This window comes from Castor canadensis, chromosome 6 (genome assembly GCF_047511655.1).
Source record: "Castor canadensis chromosome 6, mCasCan1.hap1v2, whole genome shotgun sequence".
In the NCBI taxonomy this organism is placed as follows: domain Eukaryota; kingdom Metazoa; phylum Chordata; class Mammalia; order Rodentia; family Castoridae; genus Castor; species Castor canadensis.
The window spans coordinates 84,110,148-84,137,886 of NC_133391.1; the positions used below are offsets into that span (position 1 = coordinate 84,110,148).

The 27,739-nt window shown below is 34.1% G+C and overlaps 1 protein-coding gene across 1 annotated transcript in view; it reads right to left on the reverse strand.

Annotated features, from left to right (window-relative positions):
- Man2a1 (mannosidase alpha class 2A member 1) overlaps positions 1-27,739 on the reverse strand; it is a 169,705-nt gene that overhangs the window by 85,620 nt on the left and 56,346 nt on the right. Inside the window, exons 6-10 of the mRNA XM_074076978.1 lie at positions 17,330-17,503; positions 13,775-13,961; positions 10,302-10,479; positions 4,367-4,569; positions 986-1,168 (exon numbers count right to left, since the gene is read on the reverse strand). Coding sequence (XP_073933079.1) covers positions 986-1,168; positions 4,367-4,569; positions 10,302-10,479; positions 13,775-13,961; positions 17,330-17,503 — 925 coding nt within the window. The remainder of the gene's footprint in view (positions 1-985; positions 1,169-4,366; positions 4,570-10,301; positions 10,480-13,774; positions 13,962-17,329; positions 17,504-27,739) is intronic.

Here is a 27,739-nt window from a genome sequence, read left to right on the forward strand (position 1 = left end):
CAAATACTCTACCACTGAGCCACATCCTAGCCCTGCCTATCCCTGATGATAGAAACAATATCTGGAACAAGAGTATAAACTACAGTGAAACAATAGCCAACACTTCTTCTCCAGTATTAGGAATCTCCTCTGCACTGAATGGGCATCCACACTCTGGCAGGACAACAGAGATGTCACTCTCACAATAGGTTAGCTTTTCCACTATTGAGCATTGTTTACCAAATCCTTTCCCTTTCTGAGCCAAAGCCTGTACTCATTGTTCCTAATTCTTTGATACAGAAATAACTGAGCCTCTCCTCCCTTGCTTACCCTACAGGTCTCCAGTGAGAAAGAAAGCTGATATCAACACCGCAGCCACCCTTCTCATCCTCAGCTGCTTACATCACCCATACATAACTTGTTTTCTAGGTCCTTTTCCTTCCTGGTTTGCTCCTCATCTCATTCTTTTCTGTCAATGTCCCTCTAATAATAATTTAAGTATCCAAGAACAACTTGCTATCAAGCAGAATGACACTGAACTGCTATACAATGAAGTGGGGCTTTTTATCTGCTTGGATTTTAACTATGATTTGTTTGGTACCAAATCATTGATAAAGAAGATAACCCCTTACATTATATGCATATAAGGAAATATCTCAAAGAAATACCATACACAACTACTATAAACTAATAAAAATGTTAAAAAAAAAAAGATAACCCTAATTTCTATGCTGTACTCAGGAGAAAACAGGATCACCTTTATAATGTTTTACTACTCTATTCAGAGAAATACACGACAATAAGAAAGTTGGGGCAACTAGCATGCTTTGAAAGATTTCTTGAAGAACGCTTTGAAAAAGTGGTGATGCTTGCTGTAGCAATACATACAAGGAATATCATTATTAATGTGTTCTGACATGCATTAAGAGCTTCATCTCAAGATATACATAACTGTATGTCTCAAATTTTTAATATTTTTAAAAATTATTTTTCCTAATAACATTACCTGGTACCATAATCCACAACTACCCAATCTTTTGCTGTTCCTGTTATACCGTCATGATGTTGAAAGAGTCCCAAATTCCTTCTGGCTTCTGTTAGTCCCATGTAATGTGTTGGCGAAAGAAATGCATTTATCTTGTATTTCTGAGCTTGCTTCAGGGCAAAATAGTAAAGAATTTCAGCAGCCCTAATTGCAAAAAAGAGTAATTAAATTTCATTTCAAAGTAAATATTTTAGCTTATAATCTAAAATGTATGACATTGATAGTTTTTAAATGTGGTTTTAAATTAATCTACAATCTACACTAATATGACATGATTGTAAAAAGGGGACTTCGGGGATGAGAAACAGTATAAGGGGAAAGGGAGGAAGTAGACGGTAACCAAGATACATTAAATACACATAGGAAAGCAGAATAATGAAGCCCACTGAAAACTACTGCAAGGAGGAAAAGGAAGAGAAAGCAAGAAAGAGTATTATAGATGGGATAAATCTGATCAAAATATATTAGATAACTATGTAAATATCACAATCAAACCCTTCATATAATTAATTTATGCTAGTAACATTTTTAAGCCTACAATTTTAATACAATTTATACTAAAAAATACAGACTACAGTTTATATAGAACCACCAAGCTATCTAAAACATTTAAGTTCTCAAGTATCTAAGATGACTATGGTAAAAAACCCAATAAAGGCCACTATGTTTACAATGATATTGAAGGTCCTAGTTCTAGATGATCCTGAAAATGAGCCTGCTCCTGTAAGTAACACAGTGAAAAAAAAAAATCTTAACACAGCAGAGAGGATGAATACCACGACATCACCACCAGAATACCATCTACTCTCACAGGGGGTAAGAACACAGAGGGTTATGATCTATACCTTTTCTTTCCTTCAGAAGAAATTGTTCAGGAAATCTTCAAAAGGAGAGTTCTAAAGGAATTCTTTAAGAGGAGACATGGCCTTATGTGGAATCTAGATCTTTAAAAAAAAATATATATATATATATATACACACACACACACACACACCTCCCTATACATACACACACATACATGTATATATATATATATATATATATATATATACATATATATACATATATATATATACAGGCATGGTGGCTCACACCTCTAATCCCAGCTATGTGAGAGGCAGAGATCAGAAGGGAAGATCACAGTTTGAGGCCAACCTAGGCAAAAAGTTAACAAGACCCTAGCTCAACAAATAAGCTGGGAATGGTGGCACATGCCTGTGGTCCTAGCTATACAGAAAGCTATAGGTAGGAGGTAACAGTTCAGGCCATCTCAAGCAAAAGCCTAAGAGCCTATCTAAAACATAACATAAACCAAAAAAGGCTGGAAGCATTGTTCAAGTGGCAGAGCACCTGCCTGGCAAGGCCAAGGCCCTGATTTCAAACCCCAGCACCACCAAAACAAACAACCTACCAAATAAATGACATGTAACTAGGAGGGGGGCTATTAGAGCAAAGGAAGGGGAAAATCAAGAGGGAAGAGAAGGGGAACGGGGGTAAATATGACAAAGTACATTATTTACACATATGAAAATGCATAATGAAACTCACTGTTTCTATAATTAATACATGCTAAAATTGTAGAAATTTAAAAAGACATAAATTAAGTGGCAAGAAGCATAAGAAGCCTCTCTGTCAAACATGTAAAGGAAAATAAAGATAAAATCAAGGCAGATCTAAAATGTTTCAAAGAAAAAGGAGATACTGGAAGTGCTTTATTATAAAAACTGATGGATTCCACTATGTTGTAGAAATAAATGAAAGACAATGAAAAAAACTCCACTTGAAAATGTTCCAAAAATCATGGCATGAAAATCACTAAGTTAGAATTAAGCAAATAATGTATATATATCCATGCCAATATTCCTGATTTTGAAAAGAGTAAATATATGTGATACAGATATCCAAAAATGCTAAACAGTAGTTTTTAAAAATACTTTCTTCCTTATACCTTTCTATTTTATCCTCATTTTACAAATGAGGATGAAATATTACTATTTTCAGACAAGATACTTATTTTCAAATAAATTAATACATTTGGAAATTTAAAACTATTACATAATTTTTGCTTTGCATTGCTTTAAAGCAGGACTTTCAAAATAAATTAAGATATTCACAACCCTACCATTAGAAAATATAACATTTAAAATCATAAATTCAGGGGTGAAAGAATCTCTACATTGTTAGCATTTATTCTATTTTATCATAGAAAGCTGAGAATAAGTTAACAGATAACTGATCATTTTATGCATTTCTCACAATGTATGAATACTTTTATTATAAATATAACAAGATATATTCTCTCTCATATCCCAATTTTCTTGAAATTTAGGGATTTATAAAAAGTCTTTCTAAAATGTACTCAGAACCCATTAGTATACAAAAAAATGGCAGGTGCAATCTAATACATTTTCAATACCAAGCCTCATCATAATAATGAATTACTCTACTAGGATATGTAGAGAGGAAGTCTTGGGACTCAGTGAGGTAGTTCAACTTTACCAGAAAAAAAAAGAATCTGACTCAATTTCTGAGAATCGTACTTCTCAATACAGTAGTCACTACCACATGGCTACTGACATTTAAATTAATTAAAAATTAGATGAAATTGAGAACTCAATACATGGGAGTCACCTTCCAAGTGCTTGACAGACACAGACACCACACTTGACAGTGCAGAACCAGAACTTTTCACTGTAGGAAGTTCCACTGGACAGTGGAAAGTTCTACTATTCATGCTACATTGATGTTATTAGTTTCTATTGACTTTTCTATCTACTCTGAATCAGTCTGTTTTTTCAGCCAATCACTCAGCCAGCCCCATCAATTTTCATCTCTGCTAAGCAGAAAAGTCATACCTAGAGAAATACATCTTACATAAAGAAGAAATGAAATGGAGCCTCTAAAGTTCTCCCACACACAATACATTCGTTTTAGAGTGTGCACTTGGAGCCACTTTGGGCTGATGAGAGGTCCTAGTTACTTCATTGACACTTGCCCATGTTTCTAACAATATAGCCTTCTGGACTACTGGTCTGTAGACACACGTGATGATCTCGTGGAATGTTAATATAGCATGTAAATTAACACAGGTGAATTCATTATAAAAATACAAAACACAGAATATAAATGCAAGAAAATCTAATTAGATAAACTGCTTTTCATCCCAGAACAAATCAATGTAATAATCTGATTATACTTTAGAGACATTTCTAATTGTATTAAAATTTCACAATTACATTAAGTGCATTATAAAACCGCATAAGTGGTTTACAGTATGCAAAACTCTACAAAAAGGCTACCATAACATAAAGGAAGTGAATGAAAAATGTAACTAAAATGTACCTTAAATGAGATTCCATGATTCTATCCATTCTTTTGTAAAAAGGTCTGGATGTAAAGTAGCCACTCCAATAATGATCATCTCGGTCCGCGTAGGTGAAAAAATCTCCACTTAGAACAGGGAACATCAGCTGACCCTTCTTTCTCTCAGTTGCAGCTGCTTTATCCAGTGCATCAAAATAATCTGACAACGTTCCAAACTGTATCTAGTTAAAAAAATTGGAAGTTATACTTTATTCATTTCTACCTTAAAATGTGTTGCTTCTTACACTGAAAGGAAAAGCTACTAATAAATGTTTAAGATACACTTCTAAGTGAAAATGAGCATACAGCACAAATTTTACCAGGATCAAAAGCAGGGCAAAAATACAAGGGACTCTTTCTTTTACTTGCATCAAGTTTCAAATTTAACTAGGAGAAAACAGGTACACTTAAACAGGAGGAGAATTATTTAGAACTACAAATTTTTGGCCATGAAAGCTCCTTACATATCTTTAAAGTTCTGAAGTATTCAAGGACCCAGGCATGAAGTTATCTAAATGAATGAAAGGGTGGGATGTGGGTAGCAAAACTAAAAAGCAAAATGTTCCAGTTAAGAGTAAAGAACATTTCTGTTAGCCATAAGGTATTTCATATATCGTACTTTCTCTGACCCATCTTCCAGTTTTGAGTTCTTAGAAGAGAGAAAGAAGAAAATTTAAGAACAGCAGGTCATTTAAAAAAGTGGACATTTTCTACAGTAAGTAAAAGTAAAACATTAGAATGCTGAGAACTGCGTGGTTGACTACTCAAATGAACTAATGATTTAAATTACCAGTACAAAAATTTATATGAGTTCAAACTAGTCTACAAATCAAAGAAAGAAACATTATATAAGACAGTATAAACATATATCAAAAAGAACTCTTGTTACAAAAAAGATTATTCAACAGAATTTCATTATTTCTCCCTTACACACACACACACACACACACACACAGAGCAAAGTCATTTTGATACAATAAAGCAATGTCATGGTTCTAAACCCTATTTCTAATATTTAGCACTTATCTCACTAGTAGTTTTGAGTAATTTCCTAATATCTCTGCTAAAGGAAATTAGGTTCTGAGTAAAGCACTTACAACCCCATCAGGTAAATAATTCCAAAAATCCCTTTGCGTTTCAAAATTTAGAAATTTATGGCATAGCATTGAGATGATAATAACAACAAAGCATGTCCTTTAAAATACTTCAATTGTTATTGTACATCAGGATGACAATTTTTTCTTGGCAATTTCCCAAAACAATGTTTAGAAGTTTAGATAAGTGCCCTAGTGAACTTTTTTCTACAATTTAATCCAATCTTTAAGGATTGAAAAGTAATCCTCTAACTGTGCTACAGTAGTTTCAAAAGTAATTATTTAAAGCAAATCTTCTTAAAAATTTCCTGGCAGCTCATATAAAGTGAATATTTAGCATACATAAAAATAATCAAATAAATATTGAAGGGCTGGTGGTGTGGCTCAAGTGGTAGAGCACCTGCCTAGCAAGTGTGAGGCCTGAGTTCAAACCTCAGTACTGCCAAATGTATATGTGTATGTATGTGTGTATATATATATATATACATGTAATGTACAAACCACTTAAATATATATGCATATATATTTAAGTAGCATATATTTAAGTAGTTTATACATTAAAAGGCAACAAATTAAAATTTTTTTTTCAGAACTGGGTTTTGAATTCAGGTCCTCATGACTGCTGGGCAAGTGCTATACCACTTGAGCGATGCCCCAGCCCAACAAATTAAATATTAAAATATAAGACACATCTATCAGAACAACACATATGAAAAACTACAAAACTATTAAATAAGTGATGATCAATGGCAAACTGACTGTCTTGGCCAGTTGAATATTAATCCCTAAGACATCTAAACTCAGCTACTTACTTTTCCCTTTCATTAAAAAAAGTTTAGAAGCAGTAACTTTAAACATTCCACCAATACAACTAGATAGACTTTAGGAACAAAAAAATCAAGAGGAATCAAAGCAATCAGCACTTCAAGGAACAAAAACTCTGGAGAGAATGGAAATGCATCAAGGCAAGTTCTAAATTTTTATCTTGGGGTATCTGCATGTCCAATCACTTCATGAGGCATACAGGTCTAATAGAAAGTGAGACCTAGAAGGAGCAACTGATAAAATTTACCACCTAGTCAAAAAAAGAAACAAATATCATAACTGATGAGAAATTCTAAATGTTTGAATATTTTCTCCCTTAGAAAAGCATGTCCACTCTCTCTTAGCACTTTTATTCGACAGGAATAGAAATTAAAGGACAGGGTATCTGCAAAGGCAAGAAAATAGACTGAAAGGTATGAAGCTTTGGAAAGTAATAGAAAAATATGCCAATATTTGAACAAAGAAAATTCAGAAAGAATCTAAAAACAAATAAAATGAATAAACGTAATAAGGTTACTGAATACAAGGTTAAGTGCAAAAGCCAATTGCATTATTATGCACAGAATATACTCTGGTCCAGTTATTTATAAAGCAGTTAACTGTATGTATTCAGATTGAATCCAGATTCAATACAATCCTCATTGTTTTGATTTTGGTAGAAATTAAAAAGTTGAACTTAACTTACAGTACAGAACTAAAGTGGACTAAGGATAGTTATCTTAAGGAGAATAAAACTGAAAGACCTACACTATCAGGTAAGAACTGCAGTAGTTAATAAAATATGAGACTAGTTAAATAGTCTACTACCAGACATTCTAGACATAGACCCACACAAATGTGGTCTTGCTTGTGATTAATGACAATGATGATGTTGCAGGGAGGGAAACTGATCTTTTCAACAAATGGTACTGGATATTCTCATGGGCAAAATACATCTCACATGACTGACAACACTCCATCACAGATAGATGCTAGATTTAAATGCTGAAGACAAAACAATAAGGCTCCTAGAAAATAACTTCATAAGAAATGTATTTTCCTGACCATGAGGTAAACAAGTTTCTTAAACAGAACACAAGAAGCACTACCTAAAAGAAAATATTGTTACAACAGAGTTAATTAAACTTAAGAATTTCTGTGCCTGGAAAGACAGCATTAAGAGAGTGAAAACACAGGTTACATTGCAGGAGACAATATTTGCATAGCTTTTATCTGGAAAAGATTTAATCCAAAATATACAGAAGAACTATTAACAGTAAGGAAAAGACAGGCAATAAAATTCAATTTCAAAAACCATCAAAAGACTGCAATAGGCACATTACAAAAAAGGACACCCAAATGGTATTAAACTTATGAAAAGGGGATCAACTCATTAACACCCAGGAAACAGAAAAAAAAACATCACATCTATTGTTACAGTATGGGTCTGGATCTGGAATGTCTCCTGGAGGTTTGTTCCTCAGCTGTGACACTAGGGGCAAGTAAAGAAATGTTAGGAGGTGGGCTCAGGGGGAGGAAGTAGTTCATTAGGAGCATGCCTTTATTTTATTTTTTTTTCATTTTTCTTTTATTATTCATATGTGCATCCAAGGCTTGGTTCATTTCTCCCCCCTGCCCCCACCCCCTCCCTTACCACCCACTCTGCCCCCTCCCTCCCCCCCTCAATACCCAGCAGAAACTATTTTGAGGGGCATGCCTTTAAAGGGTGTGTGGGGACCCCAGCCCCTTACTCTTTTGCTCTGCTTCCTGGTTGCCATAAGGTGAGACACTTTCCAACTTGATGCCCTTCCAACATTACCGCATACTACAGGCCCAGAAACATGGAGCCAAGTGACCACTGACTGAAACCTTGAGCTGAAATAAATCTTTATTTTTTAAGTTGTTTCTCCCAATATTTTTGTTATTGTTGTTGTTAGTACTAGGGTTTGATCTCAAGGCTTTTCTCTTGCTAAGGAAGTGTTCTACCACTTGAGTCATGCCCCCATTACTTTTTGCTTTAATTATTTTTTGAATGGGGTATCACATTGTGGTCCTCATGTTTATACTTCCAAAGTAGCTGTGATGATAGGTGTGTGCCACCACTCACAGCTTATTGGCTGAGATGGGGTCTTAGTAATTTTTTTTTTTTTTTTTTTTGCACAGGCTGGCCTCAAACTACAGTCCTCCTAATCTGTCTCCCAAGAAGCTAAGATTACATGAGCCACCATGCCTGGCCTCTCTCAAATATTTGTCACAGTGACAAAAAGTCTAACACATCTACCAAAGGATACAAATGCAAGAAAAAAACAATTCTGAGAACACAAAGTTTGAGTAAGGCTGTAGCACAACTGAAATTGTCATAACTGAAATGTTGCAATATCTAAAGTTAAATGTGCATACCCAATGATCAAAAAAAAAAATCCATTGCATTTTATACCCACATAAATTCATAATATATGTGACCAAAGCATGCCGAACATGTTCAAGCAGTTTTACTTGTAATAGAAGAAACTGGAAATGACTTATATGTCCATCAATAGTGAAATGTATAAATTATGGCATACTCATCAAATGTACATTAGAAATACCACATACAATTTCAAAAGAGTGAAGAGAAACTGTATACACAATGTGGAACAAAAAGCCAGACACAACAAAATACACACACATGACTCCCTTCGTATAAAACTCAAATAGAAATAATAGGAGTGAAAACGTCATACATTCATGTATGAGCATCATCGTTGAGAATACAGACATCTTATGCTCACAGATTGTAAACTGGAAGAAAATTAGTTCTAAGTATCCTGAATAAGTTTGATATTTTATATAAGTTTATCCACTTGATATCACATATGGTTATATTTAATAAACTTGAACTTCTGCTGTATCCATTGTAGCCCATCATCTACATAGTAACATCACCTCCCTTCTATAATATGTTGACTAATCTCCGAATATCTTAGAAGTTAATATGTGAATGTAATAAATACACTGAATAATTAATTTAATCACACCAGGTCTTCCAGCATGCATTTAAGGAAAAAAAAAATTGAAAAGACTTATTGACCAAATATATTTCTCGTGTTTTTTTTTTTTTTTTTTTTTTGAAATTGTAGAAGTGGACTGGGAAGTCTGTATTTTATTTTATTTTTTTTCTTTTATTATTCATATGTGCATACAAGGCTTGGATGTCTCGTGTTTGAATCCTGACTCAAACAAAACATTTGTTTTTATAAGATCAGGAAAGTTTTCATCTACCCAGATCCATAATATTATCAAATTATTGTTAAAATTTTAGATCTAACATTTTCATGATTATAGCTTGAAACAGATCCTTATCACTTAGATATATACACTGAAACAGTTACATGACAGCTAAGATTTGCTCCAAAATGATCCTGGGAGAGGGGTGAGAGCAACGGGCCTTGGTTTGAAAAACACTGAATTTGAGCCATGGATATGAAGAGAAGGGGGCTATATGTACGATTCTCAAGTTTAAGGTACATTTTGAATCCTACATAAGGATTAAAAATTAAAATATAAGAACCACGGGCAAAGGATTTAATTTCAGAAGTCTTCTCACTAAAGAAAAAGTGTATGCTCTGGACACAAACATTTGTAAAATTCATGACATGTTCATCTGTAACTGCCGTCACCTTTACTAAGTTAGAAGGATGGCGTTCTCAGAGAGAAACAATAAACTTGCAACACTGGCAGGAAGACAGGACATGCCTGAAAATTAAAACCACAATTTAGTAGGCATATAATTTTCAATAAACTAAAAGCTATTCCTCTTTAATCCTCAATGATTGGTAAGAAAGGGTCAGCTTTAGAAATGGAACTACAGGATATGACAATTTTCCAATGAATGAATGGTATTTTTACTAAGAATGACACATTCTAAAAAATATTGGGATACAGGACAAAGAAACTAAGAATAGTTTGTTATGGTCTCATTTAATATGGAGGCTCAATTTCAAACACAGAACCAGAAATAAGCATTTTCTTGTTACCTTTACGTTAAGCTGAGGTTGAGAATTCATGTAATTAAAAAGCTGCTCATAGTTCCTGTACTGCAAATCCCATTCTGTATATTCATTGTAGCGAAAATCATCTCCTAATGGGGCCAGAAGAACCTTAGTACGGTAAAGTTTTGACTTTTTTCGGTACTGATCAAGTAGTAGCCGAGCCCTATGAAAAAGGAAGGAAAAATGTGAGGTCAGTGGGGCAACTCAGTAATAAAGAAGTATCTAAATTCACAAGTGTACTATACGGAAGAAAACTACTAAATGTTTTTCTAGATTTTAGACAAAATAGGATTTGTAAGGTGGATTTTTTAACAACCATATCTTTTATGAATAACCATAGCTTTTCAATGGATTATCCTTCGCGAAATCAGTAATAATTGGAGTCCCAGTAATTACTGGGATTCCAAAGTCTTCCTGAAGCTCAACCACAGTAACTGGATCCAAGACAGACCATGTTTCACACTCACTTATTCCAAGAAGACAAAAGTATTTCTCATCTACGCCATCTTTGAAGTTTGATTTACTTGACTATTCCTTTCTCTAATTTAATCAAAAATCTTAATAGCCTAATTAAACATAGAAAAAGTGCATTTTGAGTAAAACCAATAGATATGTTAACCTGTAACATTTCATACAACAATATTTCCTTTTCCAAAGAAACAAACCAAGTCACTAAAAACCTGCCATTAATAATCTGATTATTTGTCACTGTGTCCTTTCAATACTGACCACCGGGTAATGCTTAGGAGTTGAATTATCTATTGTGGTTTCTTTTTCCTTGGGCTCTAACCCATGACTCAAAAGGTCAGCTAAACACATGTGCTGAGACGATGAACAGCTTTTATACTTCATATTTGGTATTCTGCAGAAAAGCCTTTGGGAAATGCCGAGTTAGGTCACTATTTGAGAAAGTCTGGTAGTACAAACTAAGAGAGAAGGCTTATCGCTTGTGAAAATCAAATTAAACAAGCAGATGAACCCAAAGTAATTCACAGGGTTTACAGAACCCAAGCTTCAGAAATTAGTGTTTAAATGACAAGTATGTTTTTACCTAGCATTCTAGTTTTCATTTCTAGGATTATCCAAAAGTAAATTCCAATTCACAGTATAAAAACTTATGAAAGTAACTCAATCAATAATAGAAAGGGGCATTTTAAAAAAAATTATGAAAAGCTATTTAGCTTCATTTAGAATCCCCTATAGTCTTTTAAAACTTATGGTCTCTGAAATTGCTTTGCAAATATTAAATTTTAGCAATAATCTAGTAATTTGGTGAGTAAAAATGTAACCACAGGGTTCTTATGCAACATTATAATGCTTTGTTTTCTGAGGTTAGTATTCAGCACAGTATTTAATCTTTTCTACTAATATACTAACATTTCACATTTGCCCAAAACAATTTTAGATTGTTTACAATAAAATAACATAAGAGCAATGAGATTAGTCTCACAAAAATAGAAATAAGACCAAAAGAAACAAGGGCCAAAAAAAGAAAAAAATCAAATCTATCAGCCACAGATAAAAGATACATTGTGACTGATCATCCAACTGGATCCCTGAAGCAGCCAGCATAAAACAGGTTTCCTATGAGACAGATATACCAAAGCTTGTGTACATATGTGCTTTACACACATAGAGAAAATTATAAACATTATTCCTATGCCTTTTACGTCTGGCATCTGTCCTAAACCTCCAACTCCTTCTCAGAAAGTGTCAACCCTGGGAAAGTTAAGTAACCATTTTTACACCACCTGTGTATATTTGAGACTAAATGTATGGCTAACTGAGATGACTGAATTGACCAACATCACATCAGAAGGGACGCAGGTACAGTCTGCACTTATTCTATCAGCTAAGAAATGTCGACTCTAACCAACAACAAAAAAATCCTTAAAACATCAAATTTTATGTCATTCAGTGAAAAAAAGCCAAACTAAAATACAGTACCAGACAAACAAATAATGAAGAATGGTATTTCATTATTTACAAAGTAGGAGGAACCCGCTGAAATGAAAAATCAAAAGATATCTTCTCATTTTCTTGAGGGTATTAAAAAGTTGAAATGTTGTCAATGAGCTGAAATGACTGTGTTTGATCTCCATGTATTACCAGGTCAAAAACAAGATAATATTTGAGTGTGAAGTAACCAGTGAGGTTAGGATTTCAAGACTTGAAAGAAGTTTTTTTTTTAAAAAAAAATCTACACAAGTATTATACAGACTCGTTCATCCATATACCCCCAGTGCGTGGGAACCACTTTCAGAATCACTGGAACTAAGGGCAAGGTGTGTTCCTGGGGGTTATTAGACATAGCAAGAGAATTATACAAAGTGGGTTTTTATCCAAAAAAGGGTTTCATAATACCTAAGGGTAGACTGAAACATCTAACCAATCTTACAATAGTTCCCAATCACTGACCACCTAAGCTGAGAAGGGTGGTATAAATACCTATAAATACAAGCAGCTGTTCAGTCAGATTTCCCACACTCATTCCTTCTTTTCCACTATATCTTCTACTACACTATACAGGCTTGTTCTCTTATGCCTGAGCACCCTAACCCTAGAAAGCAGATGGTGAGAAGAGGTCCTCATTTCTTCTCACTGCTATAGGAACCAAAAAGTGACCACAGTCATAAAGTCAAGGTAAAGAGATTCAATCTCACTTCCTTACAAATAATTTTTTAAAGTAACTTTTTTTAATACATTGATTTGACAGTACAAAGATCTTAATTTATTTTAAAGGATGTATTATATTCCTCGCAAAGTTTATTGTCTTTAACAACACAATGTTTTATTTTGATACATTATATATTTTTAATTTTTAAGTGAAGAAATTGAAGTTAAAAACCACAAAATTAGAAACTATAGGTAACTTGGCTTAATGAAATGCTTCCTTCATTAGCACAATTTTCTTCTAAAGAAATAGTTCATTGCTTTGATTTTCAATTAAATGTATTTAAGTATAAACATTCCTAATTAAGGTTTTCTGAAAGTCAAAAGCATCAGAGAGACTCAAAGATATGTATTCATCAGAGCTGGGCAGCATTCACTATTATTGAAATTGTTATTAAGGGAACAGATAATTACACTCTTTACGTGCTCCATTTCAATAAATGTGTTTCTGCAGTTGAGTTGCTTTTCTTACCAATTTGTACAATGGGAACCAGAAGTTTTATTATCAACATATAAAGTATATAAAATCAATCAACCACAGTAGAAAGCTTTTATAATGAAGGTAAAGGAGATGGTAATAATAGTGTATTATAGGCTAGCCACTGCGTATCGATCTGCTATTGTTCACTTTCCATTAAATTATAACGCATAATAGGCATACTCGAGGCTCCAGATCTGACTTAAATGGATACATACACAGGATAAGGAAGCCACCTCTTCAGCAACTTACAGCTGAGTACCTACTTTGCTCATGATATTGTCTTATGAAATACAAACTTTCATACCTGCTTTGGACATTTCCAGGAGATATTGCTTCTGCAGGAACTCCCCAGGGACAACCAAATCTGCCTCCAGGAACACGTTTAAAATCAAACTGACAGCATATTTTAGGATCAGGTCCACAAGTGTGAGGAATGTCATAGCTATAGAAGGGCATCATGTGGCAAAAAATATCTGTGACGGATCCCAGATCTAAAATAAAAGTCAACAGACAGACAAACTTGTATTTACAAAATTTGTTTTCCCAAAGCTGTTCAAGTGCAATTACTTTATACATATACACATATACGTACATATATAACGCAACCACTACCCTAAATTAACAACCCCTTTCACTACCAGGACATTTACCCCAGCAGTGCTTAATAGTCATTCTGAAGGAAAATACACATTTCAGTTTCTGTTTAACTTTTCTATCTAAGTATGGCAGAGACAGAAAAGCCCCATAACAAGTCACCATCTGCTGACCTGAAAGGATACAAACTGAGTAGAAACAAAGGTTACAGCTGGTTCATACAAAATCATGACCATGTCTACCTCTGGCTGCCAGGTCCTGCTACATCTGTTGCTACCACAGCAAAGAGGACACACTGATACCATGACACTAGCCAGAGAGGCGGAGTAAGAGGAGAAGATTAAAAAACGGAACTGAAAGAACAAGGTGGTGACCGATTATGAAAACATGGGACAAATGCCTCTTGCACTGAGGAAGAGAAGTGTGAGAGAGGAAAGTTCATGGAGTCTCTCATGATGTTTGCCAAGAATGAGTCAATGAGACTTTTCATCAAGAAAGGAGCACAGGAAAAGAAAAGGCAATTTTACAAAAGACAAAAATAAAGCAAACAAAAAAGCTACGGAAAAGAAGGGATGATTACAGGTGGAGAATTGTTTTCAGTGAAAACGGCAGCATCACCATGAGACCACTACCAGGGAAAGGTCAGGTGCTACCATCAAGCGAGACTGGAGGACTTAACTAATAGTTAAAAGTGGCTATCCTGATGAGTGGGATCCCGAGCTTTAAACACCTCTCCCACTTTTATTTATGTATGGGTTTATTTCTTGCAATAAGCATATATTGCTTTTATAATAAATATAAAAGAAAACCAAAAAAATTTACATTTTTGAAAAATGATAATAATGGCTTCATTAAGAACCAGTACACATAAACAAGTTCAAACTAATTTGAAAATATCTTTCACTGGAGAACGTCATCTTAAGTTATCCAGGTCAGAAAGCCAAGGGTCACATGTTTTCTCTCATATGTGGAATACAAATACAAGCAATATTATGAAAAACAGGTCACACTGAGGGGAGGTCACATATGAGAGACAGAGAGGATAAAAGAAGGAAGTTAAGAAGGTGAATATGGTTGATGTACTTCCTATACAAGAATGAATATAGAATTTTTAAACCCGTTGAAATCATCACAAGAAGGGGACTAAGGTAGAAAGGAGAAAAATAGAGGGAAAGAACAAATTTGGGTTATAATGCATATATACATGGAAATGCCACAATGAAACACCCTGTGAAGCTATCTTAAACAAACAAAAATGCCATTTTTTTTCTAATAAAAATGGAGAACAGGAAGGCAAAACAGATTCTGTCTAGGGGGTTGGTATCAGTAGGAGGGAGTAGAAGGAAAGGGTGAAGGAGGGTGAATATGATGGAAATATTATGTACACATGTATGAAAATGGAAAATTGATACCTGTTGAAACATTCCAGGAATGGGGGGAAGGGGATAAAAGAAAATGAATGGGTTGGGCGAAGTCAACTGTTATATATTGTAAGAACTTTTATAAATGTCATAATGAACACCCAGTACAACAATATGAAAAACAGAAAACATCTTTCAAAAAACAACATATTCAAATCTACCTGAGAAGTTCTAATATATCCCAGTTTTAACCATTTAGCTAAAATAATCAGCATTTCTTTTATAAGTTTTTAAACTATTAAAACCTGTATATTTAGATGCAGTCAGCTGTTCCACTGAAGCATGTGTACAAGTATGACACCATGTATGCCAGTCACTAATGTGTCCCATGTGCATATAGGCGATCACAAGTCCCAGAACTGATAGGGACTTCCTCCTCTCTCTTACAGATCAAGACATACCCTACTACTTTTCCTAATATCCTCCTATTTATATATGTACATATTTAATTTCTCTGCTGCATTTGATTTTATCTGTATTTTATCAAATCAGACTACAGTTCCCTTACAGAGGCTGGAGGTGTGGCCCAAGTGGTGGAATGCGTGCCTAGCAAGCACAAGGCAGTCCCAGTACCACCAAAAAATAAACAATTTCCTTATAGGCAAAGATCTTTTCTATGTTTCTTCCTAACACTGTATTAAGTACATGAAAGTACTCAATAATTTCTTACAAATGATATTTAGGGGAAATTCGAATGTGCACATTTATTTAAGCTAGGTTTCCTCAAATTAACAGTCTTTTTTTTGTTCCTTTGCATGTAATCAAACTATGCAGGATGCAATCACCTGCATGTTCTTGTGTCCCCTACAGGTTTAGTTTTCCACAATAGAAAGGTTATAGAGCTAATTGCTTTCCTTAAAACTTACAGTCTAGATTTACAAATGATTTTTCTGAAGTGTTCTGAAACACTTAAGGGTCTGGGTTACGCAGGAAAGCAAGTATGATGTAATACAGTAGTTTCCTAACATCTTTTTAGCAACAAAATCCTTTCTTCAGATAAAGTCTTAATAAGAATTCAATGCCAGGGAGTTAGGAGCTTGGGTTTTAAGAACTACACACAACCAGATTCAAACCTCTCTGACTTTTTTTACAAATAGCTTCACATAGCTTAAGACTGTGTTTTCACCATAAAAAGGTATAATGATAGAACCTAATTTAAAGGATTGTGATAAATGCTAAATATGAGAGTACATATAAAGCATTTAACATAAGGCATGACCCATAATAAGAATCAATCAATAAAAATGAATTTTAAAATAATGTGTTCTGAACTAAATAGGGGTTAGTAAAGGCAATAGCCTCCCAAGAGACCTAGATCCTGTCTCCTGTCCCTCAACAGAGACTTGCAGAAGTATGTCCTTGGAACACTTGTGTGCACACAGAACACAGAGTGAAAACAGATGATACACACAGCAGGAGGGCGCTTCCAGGACATGATAGAGGTTTTCAAGAGTAATTCTTCAAAGATGCAGAGACAAGAAAGACAGAATGAAAGGAACACTAGCTGAATATGAGACAAATGACCACACATCAGCTCTAATGCATGTTCAACTTTGTGCTAAAACATGTGCTTTTTAAACTAGATGCAAAAGCATGATTTTTACAATGCTAACTCCTTTTATTTATTTACTACCTTTCCATATAAAAAAAATTCTATAATGTTCTGTAAACATCAGCATCATTGTGTAACAGAATCTTGACACAAATACATTGGAAAATAAATGTAATATATTTAAGCAATCTGGTTTTCAAGGACACTCTGAATCAAACCCACAATGTAAAGTTCATATTTCATGACATAACATCTAATCAAGTGGAATCTTAATTTTCATCACATGACATACCCCAATTCTGTCTCCAAAAAAACTCCAATGTTTTATGCAATGCAAAGTGTTTTTTAACTGCATAATGAACTCTCTGGATAAGCATATGTGAAAATCCAGCACGTTTTAGAAGATAAGACATTGTTGGTGAATGTCCAAAAGGATCAATGGACCAACTGGACCGAGGTTTCACTCCTGTTGATAAAGAAAGTAAGTGTTATTTTTTTAATAAAGGACATAAAAAGAAGTTACAATACATTCAGAGCCACCAGAGTTCTCTGGTTGCCTGGGTTAGAAGAAAAATGTATCTACTCAGTATTACCCTTCGCTCAGTAGGACTCTCTGGAGGGAGGGCTCTGCCTCTGCATGTGTACCAAGACAGGGGAATGCTCACTGTAATTAATTAGAGTTGAAGTATGTACCCCCGCCACCTCACAGCTATTGTAAAGCCACTGTCATTCACTACAGATAGAAAGTCAAACAGGACCAAAACCCTGCCTTCACACACCTCACAGCCCTGCTGTCTGTGGAGTTAGATAACCTAGGAACTTACTCGTCTGTCATTTCATCTTATACTTCCTGATCCCAACATTAAGGATTTTTTCAGCCTGCCTTTTACATTCTAAAAAAGCCCCTAATTATCTTATTTTACAGTGGTAGTATTGACCAAAATAACTATTTACTATACTTCACTAAGTCTTAAGACATTTTGACGCTGGTGGTTTCTCTCCAATGGAACTTTTCAGAACTAGCTCATCCCCATTTTAAGAGCCATGGACTAAAAACACTGCTCTGTTTCACAGAGGATAAAAATGTGAAAAATAAATACAAAAATGCACAGCTAGAGTTAATGAGATAAGATTATTCATCTGGAGTTATACAAATCTGATCTTTCAGTTATTCAGGATTCCCAAATGAGACTTCTACTGATAACCTACAAATTGATATAAGTAATATTGCTGTCTGCATTTTTATTCAAAAATGTCACTTAATATTTCCTCATACCTAACATGATGAGAGACCATAGGGTTTCTAAAATGAACTAACCTTGATAATGACTCTAGTTGCAGAGGCTACCATACCAATAGATATAACATAAAGTAATACAAAAGACAGTGGAAAAAAATCAACTTTGCGAAACAAAACTAAAGAATAACATAGAGATAGGAAGCCAGCAAGGAAAACTCAGAAGGACAAGTCAGGACCCACAGAAGATTAAGGGGATGGGGTCAAAACTCAAAAAGAGTATGTATCAGAACTCAAAGAATTGACCACATAAGATTTGTCTATTTCACATTTATATTCACTTCTAAAAATTACACAGAAATATTAAACTCTATTTAATGATTTCATTTTTTATGATGGTGTGAATTTGACAATTCTGAAACTGCCTTTCATATACTCTACGACCAAGGAAATGACAACAAGATAATCATGTTTTTCACAATGAGGAAAGTAACTACAAACCACAAATATGGAAGTTTGGGGATCTAGAATGTACCCTATGAAACTGAATTGGAAAAAGAGGTAATGTTTTTAATGCATATAAATTATTTTGCATGTTTGTCTAGCTTAGATTTATAGTGTATGCACACACACACACACACACACACACACACACACACACACACACCCTTCCCAGACTTCCTACATAGTGCACTGGAGGCTCTAGATACAATAATGCCTCAGTACCAGGAAGCACACATTAGTTCCCAGATCTTGGCTTCTAAACACCGTTCTTTATTTAAAATAGATAGATAGATAGATAGATAGATAGATAGATATAGATATAGATATATCCAGCAAGAACGGACTCACTCTAGAGTTCAGGTCAAGAAAATACAAAATAAGCCTGGAGAATATTCTTGAATTATAAAGTTTTAAAATGTTCAAGGAATCATATGAACAAATTAAAATAATTCAAGACACGGCTCAAAGGGGTTTACACTGACCAATTCAGTGACAAAACGGGTACCTAAATAAACAACGATAGTACAAGAGCAAAACCCAATGAATATAGCTATCCATGAATCCACAGTGATATAAATGACAATTTGAAAGGAAAGCTCTTTTACTTAATTTAGCACAATGACAACTAATAATTACAGAAGGAATGGGAGAATTACAAAGTTATCAAGGGCTGCTAAAACTAAAACATCAAATTTTGTGGAGAATAGGATACTTAATTATTCTCAATGTATCCTCCATAAATTACAAATTAGAAAAGGAAAAGAATAACAGCAACTTTGTACACACACCTTAACAAATTGATCAAGACTAGCATTAGCTATCTGGCAGACATCATGTGCCTTCTGGTAAGATGCACAGGGCAACAGAACATATCTGCAGAGATGCTCTAGCAAGAGACAAATAGAAAGGACACATCAATAACCTAAATCTAACCACAAACTTAAATTGGGAGACCTTGTACAAAACTGGCCCACCCTCTTCAAAAATGTTAAGGTCAAGAAAAAGTCAAGAAACCCCAAGAAAGGCTGAGGAACTATTCCAGGTTCAAAGAGACTAAAGAGAATGATATCTAAATACACTGACCCTGGACTGGCTCTTCAACTTGAATAGGGAAAGGGCAGACTTCGTACAAGACGTTATTGAGATAATTGGCAAAACTGGAAGATAGCCTCTGACCTAGATCCTATTGTATTACTGTTAACACTTCTAGTTAACAGTTCTATTCTACTTGTATATAAAAGTAGCCTTATTACTTAAGAAATACACCATGAAGTGGTACAATCAGGGGACAAGGATGCCTCTAACTTACTTTCAAATAGTCAAAAAAAAATACATGTGAATCTATGTTCAGGGAGTCCTTATCAAGTACTATCATAACTTTTTATAAGCTTGAAATTATAACAAAATTAAGTTACAAAATGAGAAGTAGTATGTGCTGTCCCAAATGACAAAGGCAAAATCCGATTATAAACAAAAATAAACGTCAAATGCTACAGTCACATCAGAGAGTTTTGTGCCCATGCAATTTAGCAACTACTGCATCCTGGTGATTCTTTTCCACAACAACATCACTTGAAAGAAGGAGTCACAACCAAGTTGCATTGCATGGAATCAAGAATCCCTGAAAGGTAATGAATCAGAAAAGGAAAGATGTAAACTGTATTTAAAAAAAAGACAATTTTGATATGAAAGGAGGGGAGGCCTAGGGAGAGACTTAAAGAGGAATCCAGTATCCTGCTAGGATTTTTCTTGGAATTAGGCAAATAATATTTTTTAAAAGGAGGACAGGGACAAATTTAGGGAAATGTTACATATAAGAAAAATTTAAAAATTGTATAAATACAGAAATACCCAGAATATTATGTTATTCACCACAGATAATTATATCTAAGTGAAAGGTACATGAGAATATTTCCTTACTTCCTGATAAAATGTTATTTTTCCTGTCTTCCTACATTAAGTACCTATCATTTGTATAACAAATTATTAAGACAAAGATTCTTGCACAATTATATTCTAAATAATTTAAATTTTAGTAAGATGGGTTTTTGATAAAATAATTTTTAATTTACATCTTAGATGTAAATCACATGGTAGAGAAATTTTTTGCATTTTCAAATATTTGCCTCCAATGAAAGGTCCTGTAGGCATAGAATTGTAGCAGAAAAATTTTCAAATGTCTGTAAACTTCATAGATTATAAAGAAGGACACAATAGTACTCTATTATTGTATTAAATATCATAAACCAATAATGATTTGTATAAATAATTAAAAAAGAAAAGTAATCTCACTTATGGAAACACATATAAAAATCAAAAACAAAAAATACTAAACACAAGATGGTGGAATAGGTTCTGCCCTGTTCAGGGAGGGGTGGGGGGCAAATAACGTATGCACATGTAAATGATTGTAAAAATGATAAAATAAGATTTAAAAAAATGAAAAACACTAAACAGACTGAATTCAGTAGCCCTAAAACCAAACGAGATTTGTCCTAGGAGGTCAATGACTTTTTAATTGAGCAAACTGCTATCAAATTCATAAAACAAATTAGAAAAACCATAATTTTAATAGATGTCTGAAAGAAATATAATAATATGCAGCATGCAATACAAATTGTAAAATACAAAAAAAGAATTCTCTCAATACTATAAAAATGCATACCATAAAATGACAGATAATATGATACTTAGTAGAGCTAAACAATTTCCTTTAAATATCTGGAATAAGGATGGAAATCACATGTCGCTATCATAGTAGATTCGAACAATGCAAACAGATATATGGTCTAAATGTTAGCTGTATTAGAAAGATGAAACAACTTTCATTTCTGAAGATATGACATACTATAACTAATAAAAACCACTAATATAAAATATTAGTGATAACAAAAAGATATGGTAAACATGTGAGGTAGATTTATAGACACACATACAAATCAAAATCTGTTTTATAAAATGATATTGAAATGAAGATGACAAAGACACCACTAAAAACAAATAACCACAAAGTGGGAGAAAGCATTCATAAAACATATGTGACAAAGAGCTCATATTCAGAACATACAAAGAGTTTCTGAAACACAGAAAGATAACAAACAAATTACAAAGAAAGGGTAAAAGACTTAGGAATTCAAACTAAGGCATACGACTGGTCGATAGGCCCAAGAAAAAGTATTCCACTTCATTAGTCATTAAAGTGCAAGGTGAAACAACAATAAAATATTCTATCCCCACTAAAATGGTTGTTATATTTTAAAAGAATGACAACATCAGATGTTGGTAAGAATAAGAAACAACCAGAATTCTAATTCATTGCTGGTGGGATACAAAATAGTAAAACCACTATGGGAAATTTCTTCTTTGAACATCCATCTATCCTTAACCCAGCAATTCTACTCCCCATACTTATCCACTACCATGAAACATATGCCCACAGAAAGACTGGTGCATAAATGTTTATGGTAGCCTAAGTCATAATAGCTAACAAAAGGAAGCAATGCAAAAGTTCAAAAGCAACCTAGATAAGCAATAAAATACTACCCAGTCATAGAAGGAATAAATTACTGACATACACATAGACAAATCTCAAAATCTTTATTCTGGTGACAGAATATAAGATAACTATATAAAATCCAATTTTCTTTCTATATATATCAATGAATACTCTTTAATGAAATTAAGAAAATATACCCATTCATAATGGCAACAAAAGGAATAAAATACCTAGGAACAGATATAACAAAAAAATCATCAAATTTTTACACTAAAAACTATAAAAACAATGTTGAGAGAAATTAAAGATCTACATAAATGTAAAGACATTCCATGTTCACATATCAGAAGACTCAGTGTTGTTCATATGGCAATATTTTTCCAGATTTGCCAACATATTCAAAACAATCCCTACCAAAATTGTAACTGGTATTCTTGCAGAAATAGATAAACTGAAATCGACAGACCCTGAAGAGCCAAAATAAGCTTTAAAAAAAGAACAAAACTAGAGAAATCATACTACCCAATCCATACTTTCTACAATGATACAGTAATCAAGACAATGTCATACTGGTGTAAGGATGGCCACATAAGTTAATGGACAGACCTAAGAGTCCAGAAATAAAGCCTCATATTTATGACCAAATGATTCTCAACAAGAATACCAGGACAATTTAACAAGGAAAGAATCATCTTTTCAACAAGGGTAGCAGGGACAACTGGCTCTGACATGTACAAGAAGGAATGTGAAATTCTATCCCACGCCATACACAAAAATTAATTAAAAATGAATCACAGACCTAATATAACAACTAAAAACATAAAACAACTAGAAAGAAAACAGTTAAACCATGATCTTGGATTAGACAATGGATTATTATTAAAACATCAAACACACAAGTGAGAAAGAAAAATAATAGGTAAATTGGTTTTTGAAATTAAGATTTCTACTGGGCACCTGTAGTCCCAGCTGCCTGGGATGCTAAGGCAAGAGGATCACTTGAGCTTAGGAGTTCAAGACTAGCCTGAACAACATAGCAAAACCTCAACTCAAAACAAAAGAGGTGTATTTTTTAATTCATCCATCAAAGTAGAGGGAAGGTAGAAGGGCTGATTAGAGACACCCAGCACATTTCTTCATCTCCATGAAACTGAAACAAAACATCAAGAATGTGGTTTCAGGAAAAGGTAGATGTTATATAAGTCAAGAAAGGGTAAAAGTAAACAAGACAGTTAAGAGAACATATAAGACCCAGAAATACTGAAGTTTAGATTGATAAAAGAAACAATGAACCCTAATCTATGTTAGGTTATATTTATAAAAGGTTAAACTTATAAAAGAAATGACTGACGCTAACCAGTGTGTTAAGCAAAACAGTAGGGAATGGAGAGAAACCCCCCAGTGAGGCTACAAGCAAAAGTGAAAAGGGAAGCCTCTTAAAGCCCCACAGGTGCAAAAGATGTCACTATACAAAAACAGTCTAAGATAGGAGATCTGTGTGCTGAGCAGCAGACACTAGAGAAGGTGTCCCTTGCACTTCCTAGTCTGCTCACTGGTGCCATGAGTGGAATCATCTTAGGAAAGGACTTACAGTCAAAACTTCTTACCTAGAGACAGAAGAAGACCCTACAATTTTACACCTACAAATACCAAAGTTCTTACCTCCTCCACTGGCTAAGCAATTAGCCACCCCCAAAATCAGTAAACTGGTTGTGGACTTGGGCACAGATTCATGAATACAGAACTACTTAGATGGTTAAGTGTGAGCAACAAGCATGACACAGAAGGAAGCTGATGATGAAAACATCAGGAGCCGCAGCCTAAAATCTAGTATGAAGAGAGATACCAGCTGAGTGTGAATATGTGCAGTGGGGGTGCTAGGACAGCCAACTGTGAGGCCAGGGTGCACAGGATCAATCAGTGCCCCGTATCTTGCCCAGTAGATGCTTCTGCTTTGGTTTGACTGCTTTGTACACTGCTAGAGGGTCAGAGAGATGGGTGGACAGCACCCTCTACTTGGGAATTTTCCATGACAAACTCATACAGGGAAAGTGCCTCTGCTGCAAGGGGACATGTTGGGGGAGTCCTTGGGCTCAGTTACTGGGAGCAGTTTGAGATTAGCCCCTGCAGAAGTATGAAAAAGCAAGGCAGTAAGAATCTAAAGACAATGAAATTATTGAAATGCCAAATAAAGAATTAAAAAGCTTAGTTTTAAAAATGATCAATGACTTGAAAAAGTATTCAAACAGATGAAATAAATAAGGAAATCAATTCAAGACCTGTACAAGTAAGGAAAGTGAGATTCTGAGAGGAAAAAGGAGGGAGGGAAAGAGAGAGGGAAAAAGGGACAAAGGGAGGGAGGGAGGGACGGAAAGAAGAAAAGAGAGAGAGAAAGAGAGAGGGAGAAAGAGAAAGAAGAGGGGAGGGAGGAAGGGAGGCGGGAGAGAGGGAATGAAAGAAGGGAAGGAGGGATGGAAATGACAAACTCAACAAATCAAATAAAAACTCAGAAGCATCACCAATAGACTAAACCAAACAAAAGAAAGAAAACCAGGAATTGAAGGTAAGGTTAAGAAAATATTACTTTCAGACAGCAATAAAGAAAAAAAAATAAGCAAGCATTACCATAACTTGCAAGAAATCTGGGACACACTCAAGAGACAAAACCAAAGAATCTGTGGTATAGAAGAAAGAACTGAGATACAAACTAAAGGCATACAAAACCTATTCATGAAATTATAGCAGAAAATTTCCCAAATCAAGAAAAAGCTATGGACTTTCAAGTATAGGAGGCATTTTGAACCATAAATAACCAGAAAGAAATCTCTCTACATCACATTATAGTTAAAAAGCCAAGACTACATAACAAAGAGAAAAACACCAACTAAGTTACAAAGATGAACCTATCAGACTTACATCAGACCTCTCAGCAGAAACCATAAAAGCCAGAATATATATTTCAAACCTAGGGAGTAAGTAACTGTCAACCAAGATTATTACATCCCATCTAGCAAAGTTAGCTTTTAGAACCAACAGAGAAATACAAAACTTTCAGGATAAGCGCAAAGCAATTCATGACCACTAGCCAGTATTGTAGAAAATAATTTAAAAGAATCCTCCACAGATAAGGAAGGAAAACAGTCACAAACATGAGAGCTCAAGAAAGAACAAATTTCATAAGTATGGATGAACAAATGAGAATTAGGAAAGAATCAAATATGTTCAACTCAGAAAATCAGCAAACTCCTACGATTAATGAGTGAGAAAAAAAAAAAAGAACAAATAGTGCTCAAATCAACCATAAAAAAATTATAGGAATCAGCAAATACCTCAATAATAAGGCTACATGTAAATTGTTTTAACTCTCCAATTAAAAGATATAGACTAGTTAAAAAAAAAAAGGATTCAACTGCTTGTTGTCTGCAATAAACATACCTTACTGGAAAAGACATATACAAAATGAAAGTGAAAGAATGGAAAACAAACACCAAGCAAGCAGAAGCCAAAAGCAAGCAGAAGTCGCTACACTTTTATGTGACAAAGTAGAACTCAAGCCAAATTTAGTCAGAAGAGATAAAAGTCACGACAGAATAATAAAGGGCTCAATCCATCAAGAAGACATAATCATTGTAAATATATATGCACCAAATCCAATTTCAGAAAAAAAGCACCACTGGACATAAAGAGACAGATACATCCAGACAGAATGAATTGATGACTTCAATGCCTCACACTCCTCAATGGATCACTAGATAAAAAAAAAAAAATCAAAGAAACTTCAGAATGAAACTGCATCACAGAACAGACTTAACAGACATCTTCAGAATATTCCACCCAACAGCAGCAGGACACACATTCTTCTCAACTACCCATGGAACTTTCTACATTTTAGGCCATAAAGCAGGTCCTAACACACACATAAAAAATGGAAACTATGTCATATCATAATGAAATAAAATTAGAAATCAATAGCAAGAAGATTACAGAAACTATCCAAACACATGGAGATTAAGCAATGAAGAAATTTTAAAATTCTTACCATCAAATGAAAATGAAAACACATATTAGCAGAACTTCAGGAGTGGAGCAAAGACAGTTCTAAGAAGGAAGTTTATAGTTACAAATTACTACAATAAAAAAATCAGACAGAGCCCAAATAAATAACCTAATAATGCACTTCAACATCTCAGGAAAACACTAACAAGTCCAACCTAAAATTAGTACACAGAAAGAAATAGTAAAGATCAAGGAAGAAATTAATGAAATAGAGACTAAAATGAATCAAACAGAGTTGGTGCTTTGAAAAGGTAAGTTTGACAAACCCTCACCCAAGCTACCCAAAAGAAACAGATAGAATACCGCAATTAGTAAAATTAGATATGGAAAAGGGGTCATTAAAATAGATACCAATGAAATCCAGAGGATCATTAGGGAATATTCTGAATTTATATTCCAATAAATTAGAAAATATAGAACAAATTTCTAGAAGCATCTGACCTGCCAGAGTTGAATCAAGAAGACATAAATAATTTAAACAGATCTATAATGAGCAATGATATTGAAGCAGTAATAAAGAATCTCTCAAGAAAGAAAAGCCCAGGACTAGACAGATTCACTGATGAATTTTGTTAGACCTTGAAAGAAGAAATAATTATTTCATAAAATAGAAAATGAAGAAATACTACCAAACTCATTCTATGAAAGCCAGTATTAATCCAAAACCCAAAAGGGACAATAACACACACACACACACACACACAAAAGAAAATTATAGACTAATTTCCTTAATGTACAGGTACAGTTTTTCAATAAAATATTTACAAACCAAATTCACCAACACATTACATAATGCATACACAATGATCAAGCTGGTTTCATTCCAAAGGTGCAAGGATTGTTCAGCATACACAGATCAATACATGGAATACAGCACATAAAGAGAATCAGGGACAAAAATCACTTGATCCTCTCTATAGATGCAGAAAAAGCCTCTGACAAAATTTAACATACCTTCATGACAAAAAGCCCTAAAGGAACTAGGAATGCAAGAAATATACTTCAACATGACTCTAATAAAAAAAAAAGAAACATTATTCTGTAAACCATTTTAAATTTCATTTTTCTCATGTTTCATTTTTATTAAATTGATAAAAGTATATGTTTTTGACAAACTGGGAATAAAAATAAGCAAATAAAACATTTGTTCTGTTTTTAGAAAGGCTATATGTGGCAAACTGATAGCCAACATGAAAACATTTCCTCTAAAACCAAGAATGAGACAGGGTGTCCAGTCCCTCCACTCTTATTCCCTGTAGTACTTGAATTCTTAGCCAAAGCAAGAAGGCAAGAGAATAAAACAAAAGAGATACAAAAGGAAGAAATCAAATTACTCTTACTTCCTTGAAGGGGAAGGTAAAATGATGCTGCTGCTTTGGAAACAGTCTGCCTGTTCTTCAAATTCCTAA